General features: G+C 42.7%; 1 protein-coding gene across 3 annotated transcripts in view; it reads right to left on the bottom strand.

Annotated features, from left to right (window-relative positions):
* Nucleotides 1-20,688, bottom strand: part of LOC105475841 (neuropeptide S receptor 1) — a 232,641-nt gene that overhangs the window by 32,003 nt on the left and 179,950 nt on the right. For all 3 annotated transcript variants that reach the window (XM_071095023.1, XM_011731389.2, XM_071095024.1), the window contains exons 5-7: nucleotides 19,477-19,678; nucleotides 12,643-12,719; nucleotides 1,863-1,949 (exon numbers count right to left, since the gene is read on the bottom strand). In XM_071095023.1, coding sequence (XP_070951124.1) covers nucleotides 1,863-1,949; nucleotides 12,643-12,719; nucleotides 19,477-19,678 — 366 coding nt within the window. The remainder of the gene's footprint in view (nucleotides 1-1,862; nucleotides 1,950-12,642; nucleotides 12,720-19,476; nucleotides 19,679-20,688) is intronic.

Genomic DNA, 20,688 nt, shown 5'->3' with positions numbered 1-20,688 from the left:
TCCCAGTCTAGAAACTTGACTTTGTTTTACACATAAACACAGATTAAATAAATACCGAAATTTGTAGAAATGCAATTCTGTTGTAAATGGAGGAAACATTACTTTGTTTAATTCAAAATTTTACAAGGATTTTTTCTTTTTGCCAGCTCAGAAAATCAAGTCACTGACAACAATACTGCTTACATTTTTTTATGTCTCCATGAAAATACACCTGCACTGGTTTTCATTGTAGCTGTTATTATGTCAAGGTGTAGGTGTGACTACTTCATTATTCTTCTAGTGTAGCTGTGCTTATGCTTTTACACATTAAAATTGGTATAAATTTTAATTAATTAAAAAAATAGTATTGTTTTATTTTAGATTATTTTCTTATTCCTCCTTTGTATTATTTTTTGGCAATATATTAACGTTTTAATTATCATGGTAGGTAGTATAAGTAGGCATTTTATTTCAAGATGGGAAAGGGACATTACAAAGCGTTTGCTATAGAAAGTGCCCTTTTGGTCTGATAGGGCTGTCGACATTTGCTGACCCTCTAGTAGGTGTCTCTGCTTGCTGACTGAAGGGATCCCACATGGCCTTGGTGTATGGCTGCTGATGACAAAGGGCTATGTTGGCTCTGGGACATACTTGTAAACATAACATTTTCCAACTCAACATCCAGGGAACGTGCATCTGTCGTTCTGACTATCTGAGAAGACAGAGGAGTCTTTGATCTGCTTCAGAAGCCTCTGACAAAGTTTTTGAGCCCCGGTGGGTTGTATATGTTTTATCCCAGTTCCGCCTGCAATGCTGTTTTGTGCCTACGTCCTGCTGGCTGAGTCATGCTGTGTGTGGTCTGTTTGGCATTTTGCAATTGCATTTTAGAAAGGTGAGAAGACTGTTCTGGTGCTTTGACATGTAGCTAATGGGAGAGCTATGCTTCCTCGGAGCTTCCAAGAGCTGCCAGAGGGGCAAAGAGGGGATATGTAAGCTAAATAAAAAAGAAAATAGTACAAATCCCTTTCCTTCTTGCATATTTTCATTCATTCATTCATTCATTCAACCAATGTTAATTGAGCAGTGTGTAGGGGACCCTATTTTAGGTCTTGGTGATAACATAAGTAACACAAAAGCCAAAGTCATTGCCCTCATAGATTCACTACTCCAACAGGGGAGACAGACTATAAGAAAATCAGTCTATGTCCTATAGTGCCAGGCAGAACCGAGAACAAAAGTAAGACAGAGTAGACTAGAAAAAGGATATTAAAAAGACTTGTCAAGGAGCCCTCAGGGAGGTGGCATTGTTGGGGAACAAATGAGGTTAGGAAGTAAGTCAGATCACCACCAGAGAGCAGAGTATTTCAGACAGGAAATAGTGCAAGGTGACTTTATGAGTCTTAAGAGTAGAGAGAAAGGAAAAGGAAAGGGCAGAAGACAGGAGGGTGGAAGGGCAGGTAAGGTGCCATAAGGGAGAAATTTGTAGTGAACCTAACGTTAAATATTCAGAAAAGGTGGAAAGCCACTTCTATCTTCTTTTTGCTTGTGAACTCCAGCCTTGGGGAAGAGAGTGTCTTCAAGGAAGTGACTGAGTTAGCAGGTGATGTGAGCATCCGCTTCAGCTAGTTCCTAATCAGATTTTCTCCAAATTATTCAACCCATAGCCTTGGCAGGCAGCTGTATTCATAAGGAGAGCGATTAAGAACCAAATGTGAGCCCTTGAAGGAACCATGAATGGGCTGATGAGTTTCACACATTCCTTTCCAATCAGACCAATGTAGAAGTGCCCGTTGGCAAATTCCTTTCTGCCACCAGGTCCCAGGAGCAAGCTTGCTTTTGGGATGTTCATACCACTTTACAGCTCAAGGAGGGACATAGCTTACCAAGAATGATGACGATGCTATACTTGATAGCCTTGATTTTTGCCTTCGAGATGAGTCCTCGGTTGTAGCTGCTGCACAGTTTTCCATCTGTAGATACAAGAGGGGGATAGTAAGATGAAGTGTTCAAGATGTGACAGTTTCTGTTTCTGCCAATAGGAACATTAAAGGTTAGACTCCAGTTTTCACTTATATCCTGTGCATTTATGCCCAGATGGCCCTCCTTGGAAATTTTTAGATTAAAGATGGTTCTGGGCTGGTTTCTGGAGAATGCTCAGTTTATACCTTAATATTACATGCAAATGGTATGGAATGCTCAGACTCTCTCAACAGACTTGGTCAGATGGTCTGAACAGCTGTAGCTGAAATTCGACCATGTGACCATGCAGGAATTGAGGTCTTCCCTGAGGAGCACTACTCTCTGAGCCCTGGCTATGCTGAGACACCCATGCAACCACTTCAGCAACCTAGGCAAAGTTATTTTCTAAAATGATTGCCCCAGACAAATACATTTGTAAAAAAAGAAAAAAACAAAAAACAAAACCAAAACCAAAACAAAACAAAAAACACTCAAGAAAAGCTCAAAACAGGGGTATCAGAACTCTCCAAAACAGGAGCTTGGATATACATTTTGTTTTGTATGTGGCTGTTGTCTGATGGTGAACACTGAGGGGTGAATATAAGGATCTACTAGAATACAAGCTTGATGAGGACAGGGGCTTTGTTTTTTGCACTCCTGTAGCCTATACACATATTCAGTGACTAACACAAATATGTTGAATGAATCAATAACCACCTCTCACTAGTCAAGCAGTGGCAAAACAAAGTGATAGGATAGGCTAGGCAGGATCCAGTGCAATAAGCCTTAGTTAAAGGACTGATTACCTATAAATTTGGGAATAAAAATGTCAGATGTGCTGTCCCTTTCCTCATGGAAGAGTTTTTAGTGTAAGGGCTTCCACCAGCCCATATGCCACCTTTGTGAAATTTCAGAAAAGGGGCCCTTTCTCTGATAAGCACAGGCCTGCCTAGGGCACACACTCAGTGAGGGAAATATGAAGAGGATGCCAGCCACACACACATCTCTCAGCCAGGAGCCACCCAGTGAGGCTCAGTGGGCACAACCCTAGTGGTGGCCCTGGTCAGAGGCCCACTCAGGGCATCCAAAAAGTCACCTGGAGTAGGGCAGTTGTGCACTAGAAAGACAAACTGATGTGCTCCATTGTCTTCACTGCACTGCCCAGCTCTCACGTTCGAAATTTATTTTAATGCCCATGGAAACCAGTCAGATGTTTACCTTTGCAATATTCATTCAATCCCACCTCCAATCTGATCTAGCCCAACCCCCCAAGTATAGCACGTCTGCTAAGAGATAAGGACTGACTAGAAGGCCTGAAATATAGTACTTGTTCTCTAACAATTTTCAATCCAGCATGAAAGATCACACACTCTCCATAAACCTGGTTGAGATGAGCGAGATGCTGCTATGGTTTGAATGACTCTGCCAAAACTCATGTGTAAATTTAATTGTCATTGTAACAGTATTGGGAGGTGGAGCCTTTGAGAGGTGATTAGGCTACTAGGGCTTGGCCCTCATGGATGAATTACTGCTATTATTGTGGGAGAGGGCTTCTGATGGGATGGATAAGTTTGGCTTAACTTTCTCTCTGTCTTGGGTGCTCACTTTCACCCTCTGTCTTCTGCCATGGGATGACCTTTGCCAGTTGCAAGTGCCCTGCTCTTGGATTTCCCAGCCTCTAGAACCATAAGCCAAATCAATCTCTTTTTAAATAAATTTCCCAGTCTGTGGTATTCTGTTATAGCAGCAGAAAATGGACTAAGACAGAAACCAACTGTGGACAGAGGAGAGACCCATCCTTCCACCACTATGCTGGGGAGGCTGTGTGGGAGTTGCAGAGAGCATCAAGTGAACTCAAATGACATAAGAAGGATTCCAAGACAAAGGCGGGATGTGGCGTGGGATCAGGAGAGGTGGGAGGCAGAGAGTGAATATCCTCAGCCAAGACATGGAACAAGAAAACGTAGGATGCGTTTTAACCACAGTGAGTCATATTGCTTGGCTGTAACCTACAAATATGTGGAGTTTGAGAGTGGAGAAGAGAACTGAAGGCAAACTGGGGAGGCCTTGAATGTCTTTCTGAGGAGCTTGGGCTGAACTCCTGAGGCAGCCGCAGGCCACTGAAGTTTCTGAGTGGTTTTGCAGTGTGAACATTTACTCGTTGCAGAGGACAAATGATTTTCAAGAGTAACAGGAATAGGGGCTCTTTAGGTACAAAGAAAAAATGCTAATTATAATTAATTCATATTTCTTAAAGCATACCCTGTAAGGCCACTCCTAAATACCATCAGGGTCTTCAGATTCTTCTGTGCATTTCATGGGACCACGAAACCTCAGCCTTGTAAGAAAGCAAATGCTTCAGAACATTTAGAGCAGTGATTCTCCGCTGGGGTGATCTTGCTTTACAGGGAACTTTTGGCAATGTCTGGACACATTTTTAATCACCACGATTGTGTGTGAATGTGTGCTACTGGCATCTAGTGGGCAGAGACCAGGAATGTTGCTAAACATCCTTCAATGCACAGGGCAGCCCCCACAACAAAGAATTATCCAGTCCAAAATGCCAAAGGTGTCAAGGGTGAGAAACCTTGATTTCCAGGATGGGATCTTGGGAAGGACACGGGCTTTAAGATCAGACTGGAATGGATCCTCCATCTCTACCAATTACTAAAACTGTGTAACCTTAGGCAAATTGTCTAAAGTTCCTGGCTTCAGTTCTCCCATTTAAAACTTGAGGTGTAGAACACCTAATTCAGAGTTCCTTTGAAGATTAACATAAAATAATATATTCAAGGAACCAAGCCCCATGATGGGATGTCAGATGTCTTATCAGTTGAGATGAATGCAGTTTTATCAGTATTTCAGGTGTAAGGTGAGCCATCTTTATGGAAGTGAATAGAAGGTATTACTACATTTGATTGTCTATTATATAAGGTTGTTATCTGTGTAAGAATTATGTACAGCAGAAAATGATCCAGGTGAGATTATACCCATGGGGGGCAAGTAAAGAAGACAGCAGACCAAATTATATTCTTTCAAAGCATCCCTACTGGCTGTTCCTAGGCAACAGCTGGCTCCTAAACAGTATGGCTCTGAAGACTAAGTTGGTCTTTCAGAAAAGTTTTCGAGAATGACATTTGTGCTCTGAAATCCCTTTAAAATGGAAACCTGCAGTGCTTTCCACAGGGCAACTGGGTGACAATATAATCAACTAACTGCCCAGAGATCAGAGAAAAGCATCTTTAATCTGACCATTCCAGGAAATGCAAAGCCTCTAGCTTCTAAAGATGGCCCTTCAGAGAGAGCTGAGCTACAAAATGCCGGTAATTCTCCTTTATTGGGAGATAAAAGGATTATTTCTACTCAGGCCTTGGCACTGAGCTGCAGTGAAAAACAGTTAAATTCAGCTGTCACTGTGCATTAATAACTTGGGTAGCCTGAAAGTGGCAGGTCCATTCGATTTGGGACTGGAAGAAGCACACTGATGTGGACTGTTTTAGTTCCAGAGTACATCCCTAATGGGGGCACATGCTGAAAATTTAGTCTCCAAATGGCCATTTCTGGCTCCTCATCTTCCCAAGACCACATGCCTCTTACAGAGCCACTGGGAACCCATTATTTATGCAGGCTGAGCACCTGAAGTGGGAGCAGTTGGCACCTTGGGATTCCAAATGGAAGCAGAATTGTTTCCTGGGAGGTGGTGGGGGGAATTCATCTTTGAACTTATAGTGAGTGCAGGTGATTTATTTAGAAACAAGGAAGTCTAACTGGAAATATTTTAAAATAAATATGCTTCCTATATTAGAAACTTTGTGTATGTTAGGTTGATTTTTAAAAACTTCAAAGTTGTTTAGCAGTTTTTCCTGATTTCTAAAATTTTTAAAACTTGAAATTCATTTTGAACAGTAACATTCTCTTTACTAATACAGCTTGAATATCCCCCTGAAATCATCAGTTCAGTATTTTAAGCACATTAGGTCTCATCTGCTTAGCTGTGGGACTGCGGTCCATTTCTTCCCAGGGGGTTTTGTCCCTCTAGTTTTTCTGAGAGACCCAAGGAGGTGTCTCAATGTTCCAGGATCCACCCAGGCCACCACCTGTGCCTCTATGGTGACACTATCTGGATCCTGCTTTCTAAGCTCGCTGCAGCTGCCCTGGGTTGCCCCAGGTCACTTCACCCAGACCTCCTCTTTGCCAAGGACTGCCTCTTGAGGGGCTCCGGCTGGGCACCAGATGCTTCCACAGCCACAGTCACTTCAAAGCAACGTTGTGAGTCCTCTTCATTATTGCTCTTGACCCTGCGCAGTTGCTTTGCTCTTCTGTTCCCCTCTCAGGGCCTCAGTTCTGTCCCTGGGCTGTGGGTTATTCAGCACCACTGCTCTTCCCTGGGATACCTGCTCTCCAAGTTCTTCTGCCAGGAAGCAAGGGAATGGCCTCTCTCCTCTGTGCTGTGCTATTCCAGGCGCCTGCAGCAGACTCACTTGAACTCCCAAGAGTTTCAGCTTCTTTAGCCCCCCACACAGCGTTTTCCTCCCTAGATGCCGACAAGTGGCTAGAGTGGTTAGGTGGGAATGTTCTTCTGTGACCCAGAACTTACATTTACCTTTGACCTTAAGACACTCATTGTGCCTGACTCCGTATTCTCCAGAATGTTTTCACATTCAGGGATCTTATTGTCCCTTTCTAGTCATCTGAGGTACTCCGTCTCTCCCCATTAGCTGGACATGCTGCATATATCTGAACCTTCAAGTAGGAAAGCATTTTGAGTTTCTTTTCAGGAGGTTTTTAGCCCAGAGCCAACCGTAAATTATAGTTAGATATGAGATTTCACTAACCCACCAGATAGCCCTTTCTGTACCTCAGCACCTCAGCTCAGGCAGAAGCAGGAGCCCTGACAGCCTAAAATAATTATGCAAAGACAGATGAGCTGTTCACCAAACTCATTCCTGTTTCCTCAGGGCACACAACTAGACTACAATTCCCAGCTTGCCTTCCAGCAATGTGTAGTCATGTGACTAAGATCTGCCTAAGGGATGCTGGGAAGAGTCAATGTCTGCCATCCCCAAACCTGGCTCAGATACCTATCCTAAGCAGTCCTCCACTCTCTCTTCCCCTGCCCCTGCCTGATGGAGGGAGGTGCTGAGGGGTACCTTAGCAGCCCTCTGTTAAGTGTGGCAGAATCTCCACCTGCTTGAATTTCTGAATGACTATGTGGAACAATGCCTTTCCCTCTGGTCTTTATTGCCAACTGGATTTTCATTAAGACATAAACTTCTATGTTGTTAAGTCTACTGATATTTTGGGTTACACAGCTGCTAGTGTTTCTCTTACTAAAGTAGAGATTGGTACCTCATATGCGGTGCTGTCTTAATGAAAACCTGAAACATGTGGCATTGGATTCGTGGGCAGGCAGCAGATGGCAAGGAAACAGGTTTCCATTTGTCTATTGTGCCAGTACCGCACTCTGACTTTATAATGCTTTCAATATTTGGTAAACCAAACTTTCTCTACCTTGTTTTGCATCTCTAGGAATGTCTAGGCTACTCATGGCTCTTGAATTTTCCATGTCTATTTTAAAATAGGCTTGTGAAGCTCAATAAAATGTTTCAATTCAATTTTGTTTGGAACTTTATTAACTTGTAGATCAGCTGGGGAGATTCAACGTCTTTATGATATTGAACCTTACTATCCACGAACATGTCATAAGCGTCATTTATTTGTATCTTTATGTTTTTCCGGCACATCTTTTGTTAAATGTAATTAATTGTAGAGGAGTCATTTTATTCACAGTTACTGATGAAGAAGCTGATATGGACAGCAGTTAATGGGCTTCTCTTTAATTTTTTAAGATAGAAAGTGAGCCGGGCGCGGTGGCTCAAGCCTGTAATCCCAGCACTTTGGGAGGCCGAGACGGGCGGATCACGAGGTCGGGAGATCGAGACCATCCTGGCTAACATGGTAAAACCCCGTCTCTACTAAAAATACAAAAAACTAGCCGGGCGAGGTGGCGGACGCCTGTAGTCCCAGCTACTGGGGAGGCTGAGGCAGGAGAATGGCGGGAACCCGGGAGGCGGAGCTTGCAGTGAGCTGAGATCCGGCCACTGCACTCCAGCCTGGGCGGCAGAGCGAGACTCCGTCTCAAAAAAAAAAAACAAAAAACAAAAACAAAAAAAAAGATAGAAAGTGAATAGGACTCTAACCCAATTCCTAATCTGTAGCTTTTTTCCTTCACTCTATTGTGCCTCATTTAATTAAAAACATGGAATTTGGATATAGCATGAATCATATCTGCCAAGCCATGATAGCTAGACATAGTTACAATGAGAAATTGGTCTGTTCCATGGGTATACCTGCCCAATCTCCTGCTCCCATGCAGTAGTAAATGTTCTAGTTTGCACAAGTAAATCCTCCCGGACATCAATAATATGCTCATTTATGAAAGATAACATACAGGATTGGAAACCCCGTCTCCTCCACGTCTTGCCATCCATGCTTGTTTATGGGAAAGTCTTTAGATAATTTATGATACAGTTCTTTTTCTTTTCCTTTCTGTCAGCGTTTGACTGGGAGAAAATAGACATATTTGTCGCAAGAAGAGTGGTTCTTGCACTAAGGATGGCTTGAGTTTTTCAGCCAGTGTTTACAAAGTGAGCTTCTGTTCACACTAATCATGGCTAATGTCCCCTTGTTGATGAGCAATAATCCTGGCATGCGGACCCAGCTGGAGATCCCATTTACCTGCCAACTCCAGAGCTGCTTGGCTGTAATGACAGATGGGAAATCAACTGCGTTCCATTTATGAATAAGATATAGAGAGCATATAAGCTTTTGAGATTACCAGCTGCCCTCATTCCAGGATGAGGTCACTAACGGTAACTAAAAAATAGATATAATGGAGATATAAAACTATATTAAAGAACAAAAAGTGGCGGTAGCCATTTCCACCTTTGGGAGGGAGTAATGGCACACTCTGTATCAGTGGGAAACAGAGCTCTAAGTGGCTTTGTATGGTTTCAAGGACTGGAAGTCAGGGGAGCCCAAGAGTGCAAGGACTGGCATATGCAGTAGCAGGAGACATGGGAACTTTGGAGAGAACCAGGAACTTAGCCTCTCTGGGGGGAGGCATGCTGAGGAAGGTGGTGAGCAAGGGCGGTGCTGCTGTGGAGGGAACAGGAGAGCTGTAGGAGGTGAGACAGTGAGAGTGAGTGCTCAGAGGGACAAGCAGGGAGGAGCATGTCAGACCCACGGAATTGGCAGAAATCACACGACAGGGGTTTATACCAATCTGATTCATCTGAAAGTACAGGAAGACCTCGGCTACCTCCACAAAATTGGTCTCCACATTGCCAGTCATGACTCAGCCTTTAGATTTTAAATATATTGAAACAAAACCTTCAGGAGATGAGGTAGGAATAGCTCTCTGAAGGCAGAGCTCTAGAGGGAGTGTCCTGGAAGGGAAGCCGCACACAAGACCCCGAGTTTGTGTTTTTAATTTTTAAAAAGTCTTGTCTTTATGTGTGCACTCAATATGTGTGTATTTGAATACCAGTTGTGTCACATGCTACCTGTGAAAACAAGCAAACTGCTTAAGCTTTGAGCCTGTCTTCTGTCTGTGAGACACGGTAACACCACCTTGAAGTTGTGGATTAACTCATTTCCTGTTTAGAAAAAAAAAAAAAAAAAGCACAGCTCACTGCCAGTGCAGTATTCTCAAACAGGAAATGGGTTAAATGGGAAGTGGGCAACGGGCCATGGGTGAAATGGAGCAAACAGGAAACGAGTTAAAGGGAAGAACACAAGGAAAAGACCTAGCAGTGGCTGATAGGAGCTGCTCCGTCTGTCCCTCTGTCTTCTCTGTTGGTGTTGAGAGATGAATGGACGATGGCTTTGAGTGGGCCTTAGAGGGTCTAAGCATGACGTTTATACAGAGAAGTGCATGGCAAATATGTTTGCGGGTGCTGAGTTGATGGTTTTAAAAAATGAATATACATATATACATCTAGGATAATATTGGCTGTTTACTCAGGCTAAAGGGCCACAGGGCTATTGTTTCAATTATATGATTTAGGTAATTGTAGAAAATTTTTACATATGGCTAAGTGAAAAATAGAAGAAAATAAAAATCAACTAAAATTCGACCACTCAGAGATAATTGCAATTTCCATTTCCCTCTCTCTCTAGCTATCATCTATCTATACATGCACATATATATTCTGCTAAGTAAAAATATGTGCACATATCTATAAAAGGGATACCATACTGCTTTCTTTTTCTTAATGTACTATATTGGAGAAATATTTCTATGGCAATAAGTGCACTCTATATAATAATTTTTGAGCTGTAATGTTTAATTGTATGGCTATATAATTATTATACTCAGTTCCCTCATTGTAGGGTATTCAGATCTTTACAGTTATTCATGATTATAAACAATATTTCTTATATTTGTTTCCTTTCTCTTTCTTTCTCCCCTCTCGCCTCTCTTCCTCTCCCCATCTTTCCTTTCCTTTCTTTTCCTTCCTTCCTTCCTTTCTTCCTTCCTTCCTTTCTTTTCTTTCTTTTCTTTCCTCACTCTTTCTTTCTCCCTCATTCTATCTTTTGTTCTTCCTTTCATAAGGAGTGTATTTCCTTGTAGCATATGATACAACAATCTAATATATGATTATTTCCATATGGGCAGTTGTCTCAACATTAGTAATTAAACAGTTTCTATTTCTCTATCAGTTTAAAATACTTCATCACATTCTAAATTCCTGAGGTTTCCTTTAGCATTTCTGTTCTGTTGGAATTTCCTGTCCATATAATTCTCTTTCAATGATTATAGTATTATAATTATAATACTTACAGAATTTATTTGATATTTGATAGAGGAAGGATGCCTTCATCCAATTTTTTTCAGACAAATATTCTAACTTTTAACCAAAGCCAATTGCACTGAATAGAATGAATTCACTTGTGTTTATTCTTTCTGATTGCTTTTGCTCTTCCAGAAAAACCAGGGTGTGGAGACTGCACCAGTGGAAGGGAAGCACTAGGATCTGCATGGGGGCTGGAATTAGCCCCAAGCTGAATGACTGGGTCTTCATGGGTTGAAAATTTCCAAGCAGCCTAAGCACATCTCTTGGTTACACTGGTCAGTCAGCGTGAAGGTCAGCCACCTATGACTCTGTGTCTCACTGGACCAGATTGTCAAACCTGGTTGAACATTAAAAATACCTGAAGAGCTTTTCCGAAATAATGATGTCCATGCCCCACTCCAGATGGAGTGAATCAGAATCTGTCAGGGAATGGTGTCTGGGTTTTAGTGCATTTTAAAAGCTCCCCAGGTAATTCTACTGTGTAGCCAGGGCCAAGACCCAAGGCCCTAGACTGTAAGTTGCCTATAGTCAGGAACCATGCTATTCATTCATTTGTCATTCCCAGTCCCTTGTACCACTCCTGACATGCAGAAGAACACAGAGGAATTGAACTGAATTCAGGTGGAGAACCCAGACTTATATATCTCTACTCATTCTTCTAGGGAAAAAGACACAGGTTATCAGTGCCCGATAATACGTGTGCATCCTCTTGGCGGCCTCACCGTCTTATTGGAAAAAGTAGCTTTGAGAGGGAGAAAATAAGCTCTGTCTTGGTCCAACAAAAGTTTAACTAACAGTCTGAAAAGAGGAGGGCTTAGGGAGAATCCAGTCTATCCCCTTATTTTAACGTCTTGGAGCCCGGGGATTATGTAAGTTTGCCAGGTGGCACAGCTCTTTGTGGCACATCTGGAACAGAAAGCAGCTCTTCTTATTCCAGATATTTGTGGTACAGCTTGTTGTCCTTGTGTGAGTGCATATAGTTGTGAGTATGCATTGTTAGTGTGTGTGAGACTGAGTGTGTGAAGGTGTGTGTATTTGTGTATATGAGCCTACGTTGTACGTATGTGTGTGCACAAGGAATGGGAGGGGTGTGTAACCTGAGCAGATCCAGTCTCCTTCTACAGAGCTATGACATTACAACAAACAGAAAACTAGAAGCCCTTTCTTCTTTTGGTCCCTTGGTTTGCTGTGTTTTCTCCAGATTGACCTTGGTCAGGTCCAGTAATGTTTTCCTGGGAAGCAGGACAGGCTTCCAGGGCTCAGAGTCCTGGGCTCTGCATTCAGGTTTACTGAGAAGGAATTTGGGGGAAGGTTGTAGTAGGTGGTCTTAGGCTTGATCTGGTTTGAATTGGTGTGTTGGGGCAGCTGGGAAAGAATGAACCACCGCGCCTTTCCTGGCTTAGGGTCCAGGATTGTTCTATGGACAGATGGCAGCTTTATGTATCTGCAAATTCAAGCCAATCAGAAAAGCCTATCCTCATCTTTGCTGAAGGTGTGATGTCCTTCTTGGACAGTCTCTCTTTTCATATCTGTGTCCTCCAAGGTGCTTCTTTGCCAGAACTGAGGCTGGGGTAACCCTTGGATCCTAGCTCAAAGGCTAACTCTCTGCTGGCATAGCTTGGCCAGGTCCAAAGTGCCCCCTTCCTTCTCCTAAATTTCAGGGAGGTCACATGGGGGACGACAGAGCTTGCCTGTGATAGCCTTTGGTGGGTCTGGTCTGTCGGCTGGGTCCTGATATGATCCTGTATGCTCGTGTATCAAGGAATCCCCAGCTCACATTTGCTAGAGGAAAACCTCTGGAGAAGCAAATTAGCTAAGAATTGGGCCATGCAGAGTAGAGACTTACCTGAGCAGTTGGAAATCACTGTTTCGTAGGTTTTGCTTTTAATCCAAATAGTTCGGATCACAATGCCATACATGACGCTGTAGAAAGAACAAAAGGTAGTATTAAAGTGGCTGGTGGATCTCTACTGTGAGGACACAGAGAAGACCACTCCACCTCCCCGAGTGCAAGGTGCAAAGGGAGGAATCTTTTCACCATGCCTGTCCCCCTATACTTGCTGTTTATAGAATCACAACTGAAAGTGACCATGAGGTCACTTTCATTGGATGGAGTCACTTCTGTCTTAAGTGAGGAGGCTAAGACCTGGTAAAGTTATGCAGTCTCCTCAAGGTAACCCAAATGGTTTGATGGAGAGCTGTGATTAGAATCCAAAAACAGGCCTTAGAGTCAGAAAAGACTTGGGTCTCCTCTACTACTTGTCTGTTGTACAATCCTGACTTTAGTGACATCTTTTAAGTGACGTCTATGATCCCTGACTCTGGCATTCATGGCTTTGTGTGATCCTCACCCCTTTAGTGTGGGAAGAGCAGGTGACTTGCCTCTAATCAATGCAGAGTGGCAAAGGGGATGGGACTGATTACATAGAGTGTAGCGCCTGTCTTGTTGGTGTCTCTCCCCATTGCTGGCTTTGAAGAAACAAGGTGCCATGAACCCTACAGCTGCAAGAAAATGAATTCCGCTAAGGATCTGAGGGAGCTTGGAAAAGAGCCTTTCCCATTCTAGCCTCTGATGACCCCCTGCCCTGGATAAACAACTTGATAACCGCCTTGCCTGAGCAGGGGACCCGGTTAAGCCATGGCCAGATTCTTGACCCACAGAAACTGTGAGATGATAAATGTATCTTGCTTTAAGTCATTAGGTTTGTGGTAATTTGTAAAGGAGTAATAGATAACTACTACACTGATCCTCAGCTGAGGTTCTACAAAATGGTGTTAACAATACAGACCTCTTGAACTTTTTGAGTATCAAATGTGACAATATTTAAAGTGCCAAGTACAGTGCTGGAAAATTAGTGGGGATTAATTTCCTTTCTCCTCTTTCTTGTCTATTTATTTTACACTGTATCACACCAATTCTTACACGATTTAATCTGTGCCTAACAGGAAAACAAAGTGTTAATGATTCAAAAGTGTCAAGAAGTTTTGTATCCTGGGTACTCTTTGATAAATATAAAAACTACTCTTCTTTAATATTACTTGATATTTTGACTACATTAAGCACCTTGGCAAAAACTTTGGGACACAGCAATGCTTTATTTTAAAACTGTGTGTCTTCCCTCTTGAGAATCATTAGTTAAAAAAAAAATCAAAGCTTCAGTTTGCAGTAGCTGACAAAGCACTAATTGCTTTTAATGATCTTTAGAATATAACTTAATTAATGGCAATGTTAAAATCTCTGCTGCTTATTGCCTTTTCCCATTCCTGCTCAGCGAACCCTTCGGAGTGCTCCAGGAAAGCTCAGGGACTTTTTGGAGCATCTCCACTCTTTCTCACATAATTACCAAGGGACTTTTTTTTTTTTTTTTTTTTTTTTTTTTTGTAATTTGTATGCCTGCAGTAAAGAAAAAATGAGAAAAATGTTATTAGTGAGTTCAACCCTAAGTTGAATATTTGCTAGAACAGGGAAACTTCTTCCCCAGAAAGTGAAATACTGTGCAAGGTAAGGTTACACTCACCATGGAAAGTTAATGGTTATGTCAATTGCAACCCCAGTATATAACTGACCAATAAGTCAAATATTTATGACTGTCGACCATGTACACAGAAGAAAGGTTAAGAAATGTCTTATGCTTTAGGGATTTGGGCCTAAGTCACCCCCTCTTTTTACTTAGGGCCAATCAGATGAGTGAGAACCAGTACCAACTTTTCAGTTAGCATGGCAAACACCTAATAACTAGGGTATTATTGCCAAACCAGGCTACTTCTTGGAGCGTAGCAATCAAGCATCAAAGAGACATCTGCGTTGCTGTTTGTCACCACCAGTGTTTTGCTCTGTGACCCAGGCTGGAGTGCAGTGTCAGGATCGTAGCTCACTGCAGCCTTGACCTCCCACCTCAGCCACCTGAATAGCTGGAACTACCAGTGTGTGCCACCCTGCTCAGATAATTTTTGTATATTTTCTAGAGACAGGGTTTCACCATGTTGCCAGGCTAGTCTTGAACTCCTGGGCCCAAGAGATCCACCTGCCTAGGCCTCCCAGAGTGCTGAAATTACAGGTGTGAGTCACCACACTTGGCTTTGTCTCTTTTCCTTTAGCTGATCAATCAGATTGCGGATAAGTTTTGTGGATTGTCTCAGCAAAATGACTCCATAATCGGTACCTTCCTCTCCATCCAGGTTTTCAGCATTAGTGGAGACCCTTACAATCTCTCTTTATTCATTTTGATGACTGCTTTTATTGTGGGCCCTGTGATCGTCTTTGACCTTGGACCTCATGCCCATGGACAGTGCTGGCCAGGTCCCTGGGGCCCTTTTGCCCACAATAGCCGTGTATTCTATCTGCAGGGCTGCACCAACCTGGCATGAGGCTTTCCCACAGTGTGATCCCATTTCCTAAGCAAAATAAATGAATTTTTCTCACATATGACAAGTCAATGATCCATGACTAATGTGCTTTTTTCCACTTATTTTTTTGTGATTGTCGGTCATGAATCTCTTCTGCTTCTACCTTTATCTTACAGAGATGAAAATGATAAGAGAATGAGAAATCAATTAGGTAGGAAGAAAATAAGCACAGCTAAAGTAAAGCAATTACACTGGGGCTAATAACCTCCCCAGCAACAATTAGACAGTTATGTCAAGCAAATTTCAAAACAACTCCTGTTGTTTTGACCCAGAAAAACAACATATTGCCTTTGCTGTCAGTCACTATGGTTTCAACTCCTGGGAGCCTGATTTAGTGGATGATAGAAGAGCTACATCTTTATTCATACACAGCTCCCATGAGAGTTTGCCACCAAAAATACAACTACCTCTCTCTCTCTCTCTTTCCCTCTCTCCCTTTCTTTCCCCCTCCTCTTTCTTTTCTCTCTTTTTTCTTTCCTCTCACATATATTTATGGAGGAGCTATCATATGCCAAAAACTGATCTAGGCATTAGATAGCCAGAAATTTCTATATTAGCAGCACGTGTACACGTGTGTTTGTGTGTGTGTGTGTGTGTGTGTGTATGTGCGTGAGAGACAGAGAGAGAGAGAGAATGAGAGAGGGAGAGAAAGAGTAGAGAGAGTGACATGACACATCTGTTGTTTGGTGCAATTTATTGCATTATTCATTCAATCTAATATTCACCAACTGTTTAGTGCGTGCTGGATGTGCAGTTCAGAAATGAAGAGGCCACAGTCCCTGCACTCATGAGATACAGTCACACTACCATGAAGTCTAGATGATGACATGGACAAAGTGAGGTTGGAGGTTAAGGAGTGAGGACCTGAGGTGCCTCTTGGTCCGGGGCTGGCAAGGGAAGCTCTACCGTGGAGTTGGTATTGGAAATGATACACAAAGGATGTGAACTAGTTGGCTGAAACAAGGCAAGGTGAGCTTGGCAGAGTGTTCAGGCATGGGAGTGATGCACATGGGCCAGAGGGGTGTTTGTTCCATAGCTGGAGTTGGGAGTGCAGGTGAGGTATCAGCAGCTCACTGTGAAGCAGGCAGAGAATCTTTGAAAAAGACAAGTGGATCTTGTCCTAGCAGATACTGAATGCATACGAAGCTGGGCAATAAGTAAAACAATGAGGTATTTGTGGCAGAAAAGCTGCTAAGTTAGTTATTTGTGCTTTTTCTTTTTTTCTATTATGTCAATCACTACTATTATGTCAATCACTACTATTAACAATCGAAAACAAAACCATACTCAATATAGAGGCAAATGACAAATTAGGAGAAATATTCGCAACATATGCAAAAAGAAAAAGGTTATTGTATATATAATATTTCTGAAGATAGAGAATAGAGAAAATAAAAACATTTAAACAAGAAAAGTAGCATTACTTTCAATGACAAAATCCGCAGTTACTTTTGCACCAACCTAAGAAGTACTTTAAAAAAAAATGACAATCAGCATATAAAATATACTTAATCTTATTTGTAATGAAAGAAATGCAAAATAAAACAACTAAGATATATTTTTTTCTATCAATTTGGTAAATGTAGCATATGTAGCATGCATGAAGGACAATGAGGCATGGTGAACAACATGAGTGAACACTTTCCTTGAGCTATTTTCTTTGTCTATTTAAGCTTGAAATGAAGAATTTAACCTTACTCACAGCATTGAGCCCGGGGGCCAGAATATAGGCAATAAAGAAAGAATAAGAGTTGGACCTTATCTCTGAGATGAAATTGTAGCACCTATGCCAGGTACTCGTTGGATACAAGTTCCTCACAAAATTCCCCCCAGGGCCTGGTCTTGTTTGAGAAGACAGTTGTTGCTGAAGGAGGTGGAGGATGTTAGTCCCCCAGAGAGAAGTTCTTTCTTCACCAGGGGGAGCTACGAAAGAGGGAAGGTGATGAAAGAGAAGCCTCTTGTCAGGTAGGAAATGCTTCAGAGAAGCTCAAGGATGGCTGGAGGTCATGGCTGAGTTTTCATGACTGTCACGGCTAGAAGCAAGGAGTTAGGATCAGGCCTTACAGAGGCCTTAGTTTGGTGAGAGCTGAGGGAAACCAGTTTTTGAAATCATTTCCTTCAATCAGCAAACACATTGTATTTTACCCTTTCAAGGACATGAAAAAAAACACACTGGCTATCCTGTAGGCAAGTTCGAGGAGAAGTCCTGGTGGAAAAAGCAGCCCAAAGAATGGGGAAATCATAGATGCAGGACAACCTGAGCTGCATGGTCCACGTGCTGCAGCATCCGCTGTGCTGAGCAGAGACTTTGACTGGAGCTCATTTCTTGAACTGATGGGAAGTCAATCAGCAGTGAAGCCAGGACATGCACTGTCACTGAAATCGATGCCTCAGTTGCTCAGGGTGACACAAGCCGCTTCCTTCCAAATGCTCTCTGACCGCTCCGGCTCACTTGCCTATTACTTACCTTGGGTGGTTGTCTAAATAACCTTCTCTCCTTCAAACTTCCTCTCAAGCTCAACTTGAAGGAGTGGAGGGCAATAAGTCAAAATAAAGTGTAGGTGTTAAGTTGTCCATTCAGCAGAGATGACTGGACAACACCCCATCTCGGAAAGGCTGCTAGGTTGGCTATTGAGGTCACTCTGTGCTTGCCCATCTCAATCTCTGATGCGGGGGTAGGGGCAAGGCAATTACTTCTTTTAGTCTTAATTCTACTCTTACGAAAAATTCAGGGGTTTGACCATATGATGGATAACATTTCTCCCAGCTATAGTATTTTATGAGACTAAAGATGAATAATGAGCAAGAAAAGGTGACTCCCACCATATCAGAAAACACTTGAAAAGCATGCCACCAGCTTAGTAATTAAAGAAATGCATATTAAAACAATGAAATACTTTTTAAACTCTTAGGTTGGCAAAGATTTAGTAAGGAAATAGTGCTACCTTCCATTGGATCAGGGAAGCAAAAAACAAGAGCCCTTGTATGGTGTTGCCCAGAATATACCTTTTCTACAAGTGATCTTAGCTAACAGGCCAAGAAATAATACAGCTTTTCTCAAGGGCAGCTTGTGACTATGCATCAAAAGTTTTAAAATGTGCATCATCTTTGATCTACACCTTTGATCTAGTAATTCCATGAGAATGAGTTATGAGGAAATAACCAGAGACTCATGTACAGTTTTCAGTACAAAGATTTTTATCACAGCTGTCTTTACACTATGAAAAACAAAGGCTGATCTTCCTTTGCTTACGATATGTTATATGACACACTATGGCTGGCTTAGAGGTACTCAAAAGGCGCAGGATCATCGTGGCCCAAGAATACACACAATGTGCCAGGTCTCTCCCTGTAGTCTCCCACCCCATCCACACATGCAGAGCCCATTTCAGAGGGTGATCCTGCCACATGGCCAAGTGAGACCCTACCTTGACCAGGTTGTTGTGCTAATCTCTGTTAAAAGACCATCTACAGCTCACCATTGGCTACAGGACAAAGGACACTCTACGACTTTTTTGCCAAGGTCATTCACAACTGAGCCTCCCCCAGCCACTGGAAGGAGCTCACTGCCAACTTCTGTCCCATTGGCACTGTCTACCTGTCCACTCTGCCCCTACACTCCCTCTGATTTCTGGTCATCAGAGTCTGCTTCCTCCCCACTTCTCCCTTATCCTATCTGAATCATTTCCTCCTTCAATGGTGGCTTCCAAAATATATTCCCTGGCATTATGTGACTCCACTGCATACACAATTTAGCATATTAGTGTATACTGAGTTTTGTGTTCAGTTTGTTTCAAGTATATCTATCTTTTCATTTACAAAATCCCTATAAGTTGTAATTTGCCTTGTATTTGGAAAGCTGCAAGATATAAAAGAAATAATATGGTATGAAATCAGAAAAACCTGGATATCAATCCTGTTTGATGTTGAGTAAGTTACTTAACCACTCTGAGCTTGAGTTTCATTATTCATTAAATTGGGACAGTGGTAATTATTTCACAGGGTTGTACTGTGGCTAATGTGATAATTGTTAGCTGTTTGGCGCAATGCCTGCCCTGTATACCCAGTAATTGTTAATTCCCTTCTCCTTACTCTACTTTGAAGAAATTGGGCTTACCCTATAGTAGCTACACATAAAATCTTGTGGCCTGGCCAGCTCCCCCTAGGGCACTAGAAAAAATGGGCCTGTAGGGGACGAGAGCAGCAGCTGGCAAAGCAGGAAGGCCCCCCGCCCAACCACCCCCTGTGTGTTCCTGGCCTGACAGCTTCTTACCTGATGATTGTCAGAGGGATGAAGTACACCAGGAAGGCCACAATGGTCATGTACGGGGTCCAGTAGGAGTCGTCAGGCCACAGGGCCCAGCACTGCACTTCACCATTAGAGAGTGTCCTCTTCCCAAATATGATCAGGGTGGGAATGGAGAACAGGAAAGACAGGCTCCAGGCAATCACAATGAGGACCTTGGCTTGCTTTTCTGCCCAAAGAGAAGAGAGGGATGTCTGGGTATGTGGCAACCATTTTGAGGAGCACAATGGAGTTTGCTATAGAAAAGGATCACTGTGGGGCAGCCACCCTGTACTTCACAGAACCTCCCAGAGCCTCAGTTTCCTCATATGTAAACAGGGAGACAGTACCTCCATACAGAGTCGATGTGAAGATTATAAAGGGAAGCTTGAACAGAAGCTAGCACATTGCCTGGCCTAAGGTTGGTGCTTCTTCTTTCCTGATTTCCCCATCTGACTTGAGATGTTGACGCATCCGTTCTTGCAGTATTAGGGAGCTCAGTCTGTACCATGTACATTTAGTAAATTGTGGTGCAAATGCTGAGTTGTGTCTACCCATATGCAGTCACTCTTTTATTACGAGGCAGGGCTACAGCCTTTGGTCCGCGTGGCATCCTTTCACTGTACCCAGCACTGCAAAGCACTGGGACAGTTTTTGAGAACTATTTGACAAATGGGAAGGAACCTTCTTTTTTTTTTTTTGGTAGGAACATGGGTGGACTTATAAGGCTGAGAAAGAACACTGAACTTTGTTCTGGAGAGTAGGCGCATTCAAAACCAGCCCAGAAACCTGGTAGCTATGTCTGCACACTGGATTTCGGTTGCAATATTCTGACCTTGGCTAAACCATGCAGTCTCAGCCTCATCTTTTCTTTAAATTGGTATAAAAAATACCTGCTCTGGCCATCTCAGCATGTTATGATGGGGCTGGAGAGAGACAATTAATATATAAGCAAGCACCTTTAAAACACACCCGTTGTTATGATGTGATGCTTTCTGTCAAGCTGTTGTTGAAGCTGTCGTCTTAATCCCTCACCTAGCTGGGCTTTCTGTGCTCACTGGCTCTGGGACCTTCTTCCAGAAACAGGAGGCCACCTTGCTCCCCTACTTTCAGCTTGGAAAGCAGGCATGTGTCTTTGGGTGGGGTTGGAATGTAGAGTCAGGTGGTGTCTTCGAACAGTGTGTTGGCTCCGGTCGAGGA

Source organism: Macaca nemestrina, chromosome 4 (genome assembly GCF_043159975.1).
Source record: "Macaca nemestrina isolate mMacNem1 chromosome 4, mMacNem.hap1, whole genome shotgun sequence".
Taxonomy (NCBI): domain Eukaryota; kingdom Metazoa; phylum Chordata; class Mammalia; order Primates; family Cercopithecidae; genus Macaca; species Macaca nemestrina.
The sequence above is the reverse complement of the archived record's forward strand: the minus strand, read 5'-3'. Positions and strand labels throughout refer to the sequence as shown.